Source organism: Anarrhichthys ocellatus, unplaced genomic scaffold, assembly GCF_004355925.1.
Source record: "Anarrhichthys ocellatus isolate YVR2014 unplaced genomic scaffold, GSC_Weel_1.0 scaffold2360, whole genome shotgun sequence".
Taxonomy (NCBI): Eukaryota; Metazoa; Chordata; class Actinopteri; order Perciformes; family Anarhichadidae; genus Anarrhichthys; species Anarrhichthys ocellatus.
The window spans coordinates 1-7,858 of record NW_022282334.1 but is presented as its reverse complement, the minus strand read 5'-3'; the positions used below and the strand labels follow the sequence as shown (position 1 = coordinate 7,858).

The window sequence follows — 7,858 nt, the reverse complement described above, 5'->3', positions numbered from 1 at the left end:
CACACACACCCCATTTTAAAGTAAAGGCCCCCACAAAATGAATTCTAACTGAAATGCTTGTGATGAAGCCTGTCATTTAATAACCTGTTTATGTTTATCTAACATTATGATTCTGCATCCTCTTCCCTTCCCCCCCCACCCCATTTCAAAATAAAAGCCCCAAAGAGTGAATTCTAACTGAAATGCTTGGTGTGAAGCCCGTCATTTAATAAACTCTTTTTATGTGTGTCAAACATTACGATTATGTCTTCTCTCCCCCACCCAGCCCCACCCTTTCAAAATAAAAGCCTCATGCTCTTACTAATACTGCGACAACTACTACTGCTGCTGCTAATATAGTAATACTGCTACTACTACTACTACTTCTACTATAACTTTTGCTGTTGCTACTATTACTACTACTGCTATTACTGCTACCATCAATATTATTACTACCACTACTGCTATTACTACCACTACTACTGTTACTTACACTACAACTGCTACTACTACTACTGCTATTCATGCTACAAGTAGTATTACTACTCCGGCTATTAGTACAACTGCTACTAGTACTACTACTACTGCTACTTCTTCTACTGCCATTACTATTTCTGCTATAACTACTTCTACTACTACTACTGTTATATTAAATACTACGACCAATACTACAGCTATTACTACAACTACTGATACTACTACTTCTACTACTACTTCTAATTACTAATACTTCTACTACTACTAATACTTCTACTACAACTACAACTTCTACTACTACAAATATCACTACAGGACTTTTCCCTTTTTTTTTTTTTAATTTTCCCTGAAAATTAAGAAATGGGAGACTACCTATCTGAAAAATGTTGAAGCCCGAAAGCATTTAAACTGCACTGCTGAAAACCCTTCTACTTGAAATGTCTAACTATGGTGTCTGTAGCTGAAAGTATGAGAAGAAGAAGGCTTTGAAAGTTGAAGAAGTTTAACAGGATTTGAAGATTTTCTCCATAGAGATCACATTCAAAAAAAATTGCAAATAGCTTAATATTTCAAAAAGTTAAAAGATTACAAATATGAAAAGTCAAAGCACCCCTCACCTGAAAGAGCTGAACATTTTGAAAGGGAAATGTCCTGTAGGGGAAGTTGTAGTAGAAGTATTAGTAATTAGAAGAAGTAGTAGAAGTAGTAGTATCAGTAGTCGTAGTAATAGCTGTAGTATTGGTCGTAGTATTTAATATAACAGTAGTAGTAGTAGTAGAAGTAGTTATAGTAGTAATAGTAATCGCAGTAGAAGAAGTAGCAGTAGTAGTAGTACTCGTAGCAGTTGAACTAATAGCCGTAGTAGTAATACTACTTGTAGTAGCATGAATAGCAGTAGTAGTAGTAGTAGCAGTAAGGACTGGGTGGGGGAGAAGAGACATAATCATAATGTTTGACACACATAAAAAGAGGTTATTAAATGACAGGCTTCATCACAAGCATTTCAGGTAGAGTTCACTCTCTGGGGCTTTTATTTTGAAATGGGGTGGGGGGCTGGAAAGTCCTCTTAAAATCTCTAAGACCTGAATGACTGTATGAGAGAGAGAGAGACAGAGAGAGAGAGCGAGCCTGCGTGCGTGTGTGTAACTGGTTGCCATGGTGACGACGCACCTGGTGTTAGAGGCAGACTGATTAAGAAACATTACAGTAAACAGTGATTTTGAACAAAGCCCCTTTTCACAAAAAGCAGGAGTCTGAGTGCCAAAATATGGATACTGTGAGAAAGATAAGACTCTGCCGAACGCGGTAATGTGTTTTTTATGTTTGTGGCGTTACAAATGTGAGCTCCAGAGCAATAGACAAAACTGGTACCGTCTGCTTTCTTTGAGAAATGAGTGGTCAGATTTAACATGGAGTCTAATGGAGCAGTTTGTTGGAGTTCATGTCGCTCTGCGGCTCCTTGAGCCAAATGTGTAAATCTGTGGGATTCCACAGACATCTGTCTACGACAAGGACAAGATTAGATACTTCTCCATCAAAAATGATGCATGAAGAGTGAAGATTGTGGACACAGTGGCAAAAGACAAATGTTTTTTTCACAAGAATCTCAAGCTGCTCTTCACTCTAGCGGTGACATCACACACTCTAAGCTGCGCAATACACACCCATTATAAAGTCAGAAAAGGGCTGAAAAAATCATAAAAGTTAAATTGCTGCAGTTTAAAAAGTGTAAAAGATATCAAAAAGCTGAATCATTCTGCAATAGCTCAGGGTTTTCACAACATTTTAAAGTTTAAATGGTGTCTGTAGCTGAAATTATGAGGAAGTAGAAGGATTTGAAAGTTGAAGAAGTTTAAGAGGATTTGAAAATTTTCTCCATTGACATCCCATTCAAAATAAAAATTGCAAAAATCTTAATAATTCAAAAAGTTTAAAGATTAGAAATATGAAATGCAGGAAATGCATTTTCTAGTTTTATAATTATATTTCTTCCGTACGCTTTTTGCTACTTAACTCCTTCCACATTTTTTAAGCTGAGAAAGGGTTTTCTCTGTTGAGAAAACCCTGAGCTATTGCCACGTGATTCAGCTTTTTGATATCTTATCTTTTACACTTTTTGAACTGCAGCAATTTAACTTTTATGACTTTCTAAGTCCTTTTCTGACTTTATAATGGGTGTGTATTGCGGAGCTTAGAGCGCGTGATGTCACCGCTAGAGTGAAGAGCAGCTTGAGATTCTTGTGAAAAAAAGATTTGTCTTTTGCCACTGTGTCCACAATCTTCACTCTTTATGCATCATTTCTGGATTTAAAAGTAGCTAATATTGTCCTTGTCGTAGACAAATGACTGTGGAATCCCACATATTTACACATTTGGCACAGAAGCCTGTAATTGAGAGGAAAACCAAGTTTCTGCTCCATAGAGACCAATGTTAAATTTTGCTTCAAAAACATCTTCCACGGAACATGGTACCCCATTTCTAGATCGCAAGTTCAGCCACATTTTTTACACTACAGACACAATTTTTACAGAATCTGTTCTTCAACTCATCCTTCCTCTCATTTATTAATATCGGAGCAACAGGAGCTACGGTTATGGGAGGTTTGAGGATTTGTTTGAGAGATGTTTCCCTGTTTTATCTCCATGAAAAGGCTGCAAGGACACAGGTGTTTCTGATTAAGCTAATTAGTGATGTTGATAAACACACAGGCTCACAGACACACATGCACTCCTCTCCCTCTCTCTCTTTGTGTCTCTCTCTCTCTCTCTCTCTCTCGCTCTCTCTGTGTGTGTCTCTCTCTCATACAGTCATTCAGGTGTTAGAGATCTTTAGAGGATCCCCTCCACACACACACACCCCATTTCAAAATAAAAGCCCCACAGAATGAATTCTAACTGAAATGCTTATGATGAAGTCTGTCATTTAATAACCTCTGTTTGTGTGTTTCATACTTTCTGATTGTCTCCTCCTCCTCTCTCCCCCACCCAGCCCCACCCTTTCAAAATAAAAGCCCCATGGATTAACTGTATTTAAACATTAAGCTCAAAATTAGGCTTTTTTGTTGAAATAATGAATGCTCTTACTAATACTGCGACAACAACTACTACTGCTGCTAATATTTCTAGTATTACTACTACTACTTCAACTTTTACTGTTGCTACTATTACTACTACTGCTACTGCTATTACTGCTACCTTCAATATTATTACTACCACTACTGCTATTACTACCACTACTACTGTTACTTACACTACAACTGCTACTACTACTACTGCTATTCATGCTACTACCAGTACTAATACTACTACAGCTATTAGTACGACTACTACTAGTACTACTACTACTGCTATTACTGCTACTTCAAATACTGCCATTACTATTACTACTACTACTACTTCTACTACTACTGTTATATTAAATACTACGACCACTACTACAGCTATTACTACTACTACTGATACTACTACTTCTATTACTTCTTCTAACTACTAATACTTCTACTACTAATGATACTTCTACTACAACTACTACTTCTACTACTATTACAAATATCACTACTGCTACTACTACTACTTATTCTAATGCTACTAATACTTCTACTACTAATAATACTTCTACTACAACTTCTACTACTACTACAAATATCACTACTGCTGACATTTTTTAAGCCACAGAAACCATTCAAATATTAAAATGTTCAGCTCTTTCAGGAGAGGGGTGAAATGACTTTTCATATTTGTAATCTTTAAATTCTTTGAAATATTATGCTATTTGAATTATAAAGCTATTTGCAATTTTTTTAATAGGATCTCTATGGAGAAAATCTTCAAATCCTGTTAAACTTCAACTTTCAAAGCCTTCTTCTCCCTCATACTTTCAGCTACAGACAACATAGTTAGACATTTCAAGTAGAAGGGTTTTCAGCAGTGCAGTTTAAATGCTTTCGGGCTTCAACATTTTTCAGACGGGTAGTCTCCCATTTCTTAATTTTCAGCAATTTTTTTACAATTCATTTCAGCTTTCAGCATTCCAACGCATTTTCAGCAGGAAATGCATTTTCTAGTCATTCACTGTTGTAGCCCCTGATTCTCAAACTGCGTCTTTCAGCAGCTTTTAAATGACATGTTAGAAAACATCAACAGACCCATGGTGACTGAATGTGTCCTCTGTCTTCTTGGGGTTTCAGGCTTGGTCTCTCTGCGTCGAGCTGAGGAGGAGGAGACAGTTTACTGGCTCAGTATGGGCCGGACCTTCCATAAGGTTTGCCTCAAAGACAAGATCATCACCGTCACTCGCTACCTGCCCAAGTGAGTACGCCTGGTAGCCCGAACAGGGGCAGCAAAACCTCTTCTAGACACCTAAAAAATTCAAAGATCACTTTAAGCGTACGTTATATTTAGAGTATTTTCATCGCTTTACCTTGATATCATTCAGCCCTTTCCAACAGGGAACTGAAACCGTTATCTATGACCAGACTCCTTTTACAAAAACAGCAATTTTACCTTGCAGAACAGGGGAGTTGCTGGTCTACCGCTGCCTCGATCAGTCAGTTTGTTAGTGCTATCGTGGGACTTTGGTGAAACTGAACTAACCCTTTTAAAGCAGTATTTCTCAAACTGTGGGGCGCAGTGGTATTACAGGTGGGGCCAGGGGGAAATGCTGAATTTTTTTATTTCAAGAACTTTATTGAGAACTTCACATATTACAAAGTACACGGACATAAATCTAAGTCATTAATACATACATGGCGTAATGCCTGTACTTTCATGTAAATGTTTACGTTACGCCGTATACAGGTTACGCTTGCGCATGCGCGACGGCCAAGATTGTTGGCGACTCACATTTTTAGCTTAGTGTGCAAAATGAAGAGACATTATAGAGATGACGTCCGACTCTACCCGGAGGCTGAGGTTTACAGCTCAAACACTGAGTGAGTTCTGGCTCGGTGTGCAGAGGGAGCATCCACTCATCGGACAGAGGGCTGTGGGCATTCTGCTTCCCTTCGCCACATCCTACCTCTGTGAGATCGGCTTTTCTGCTGTTGCCTCTCTCAAAACAAAATACAGATATAAGCTCAACATTGAGCATGAATTGAGAGTGGCCGTATCAAGTCTGCAACCCCGTTTTAAAAAGATCTGTAGTGGAAAGCAGCTCATTGCAGCCACTAATACTGATAAAACTTGATGGCTCACACATACCTGCACTCGTTTAGTTTAGTTTTTCACAGGTTGCACTTTATTGTTATTATATTGAAAAGATATTCAGTACAAAACAGGTGAATTGCAGCCACAATAAGCTATTTTTTGCCAAATATTAGTTATTTTTTGCACAGAGAGAACTTTATTTGCATTGTTCTAAGTGATTGCACATTGTATTTGTTTTTGTCTGATGGAGCAATCTGGTTGACTTGAAAGTGATTGCAATTGTCTTTATTCTATTATTTGAAAAAGCACAGATGGAGGAGTCACAAAATGTTATTTCAATAAAAATTCAACATGGTCCATTTTGTTACAGTTGTGTTGGGGCGGTGGGGCATGAACATTTTTCTTCCTCCAAAGTGGGGCGTGACAGACAAAGTTTGAGAACCACTGCTTTAAAGGCAGGGTTGGTAATCTTGAGGAACTACCAAGAGGACGCTGGATTGAAAAACGAAAATAAACCAGCCCAGAGTTGCCAACTCTTCTCCAATGAAAGTAGCAGCACTAGCTCCTAAAATTGTTAAATCTAGTAAGAAAGTCGCCAAGTCGACAACATCGACAGCCCATCCTTTCAGGCCTCCCTCCAAAGACCCCCCCCCCCCAAATGATCTCAATGAATGTAAAGAACAAACATGGCTATTGTTAGTACTCATAGTACCCGTCCAATAATTATGAGAATTTCAACAAAAATATCAAAAATATTTTTGAAGAAAACTACCTACCCTGCCTTTAAAACAGCAGCAGCTCCTGTGTCAATGGATACAGAGATGGGATATTGGGCCGATACTGACTCAAATAGATGGATTAGATATCGGGGATAATGGAGCCGATCTGTTCAATTCAGTTCTATGTTTATACACTTTTTACATTATATACTACTTTGACCAATTTGTTGCTCCATTAAAAAGGTTTACACTTCAATTGTAATTCCTGTTTATTTAGAAGATTTTTACCAAGTTTCTGGTGTACCATTTATTATTCTAATAATAATATAATTCAGTAAATTCAGTAAAACTCTCTGAATTAATTACATTTTGTTTTTGCAAGGTTGGTAAAGCAGCCTGATGTTACCTTACAGATAAAAAGTATCCCTTCCACACAGTGAGGCATACAGTTTATTAATTAAACACTGGTATCTTATCAGTACTCAGTCTCGGCTGATACCCAACCCAGGTATCCCAATCGGTATCAGGACTGATACAGGCTGGTACTCCTGTCTGTTTCTCCAACCTGTGGGCGGGCCGACTGGATCCACAGTCATCTAATGTGACTGTGGATAAATATCTCATACAACCCCAATACAAAAAACCTAAAGTCTCAAACAGGAGAGCTGCTGTAACTCAGCTGGAGCTGCTTACAGGCTATTGTGTGTATTAGGCGGGAAGTACCTTCCTGAATATTCGTAAAAAAGCAGAACCAGTGTCAGTGATGCCCTAAGTTCTGAGTCACATGTTTTAGAGAAGTGTTCTCCACATGCATGTCATCCCTCATCTGTCTTCCCTCATCCGGTGTCAGCTCCCCTCTGTCTTTGTCCAATTAAAAGGAAAGGCCAAAAGAAATACTGACAAGGAAAAGGAACTCCTGTTTAATCATGACGTGTGTGTTTTAGGTACCCGTACGAGTCAGCACAGATCCAGTACAGCTACAGCCTGTGTCCACCACATTCTGACGCTCACTTTGTGTCCTGCTGGGTGGAGTTTGGCCATGAGAGACTGGAGGAATACAAGTGGAACTACCTTGACCAGTACATCTGCTCTGCAGGCTCGGAGGACTTCAGGTACTCACAAACACATCAAAGCCAAATATGTGATCGGCTGTTGAGTTGTGAGAGTTTGAGTGAGTTAACTCTCTCATAAACACTTTGTCAGAGCATCCTTAGTGGACACCTATGCCTTTCTTCTGCCTCCACAGTTTGATCGACTCTCTGAAGTTCTGGAGGACTCGCTTCCTCCTGCTGCCAGCCGGAGGAGCTAGGCGGGTGGCAGACGGGGAGGGGCACTGGGATGTTTATGGGGAGGGAGCAGGTGGCGGCGGGGACTGGGTCCTGCTGGATGGCTTCATCCGTTTCCTGGAGGGCCTGAACCGCATTCGCCGTCGCCACCGCTCCGACCGGATCATCAGAGTGAGGCTCTCCTAGTCTACATCATTTCATGAAAACACCTTTTACAGTTTGCTGTTTGAACTTACACGTCACTGCTATAAT

The 7,858-nt window shown here is 39.3% G+C and overlaps 1 protein-coding gene across 1 annotated transcript; it reads left to right on the top strand.

Annotated features, from left to right (window-relative positions):
* Window positions 1-4,488: 4,488 nt before the first annotated feature.
* On the top strand, window positions 4,489-7,851 carry LOC116378298 (GATOR complex protein DEPDC5-like). Its single transcript, XM_031840145.1, has 3 exons — window positions 4,489-4,764; window positions 7,265-7,432; window positions 7,567-7,851. Exons 1-3 carry the CDS (start codon window positions 4,580-4,582, stop codon window positions 7,790-7,792), a joined length of 579 nt encoding a protein of 192 aa, XP_031696005.1. The 5' UTR covers window positions 4,489-4,579; the 3' UTR covers window positions 7,793-7,851.
* The last annotated feature ends 7 nt before the right edge of the window (window positions 7,852-7,858 follow it).

Coding starts and splice junctions, on each gene's coding strand:
- LOC116378298 (XM_031840145.1), top strand. CDS start 4,580: ATGTTAGAAAACATCAACAGACCCATGGTGACTGAATGTGTCCTCTGT. Junction 4,765..7,264: donor GTCACTCGCTACCTGCCCAA/GTGAGTACGCCT, acceptor TGTGTGTTTTAG/GTACCCGTACGAGTCAGCAC. Junction 7,433..7,566: donor GCAGGCTCGGAGGACTTCAG/GTACTCACAAAC, acceptor CTGCCTCCACAG/TTTGATCGACTCTCTGAAGT.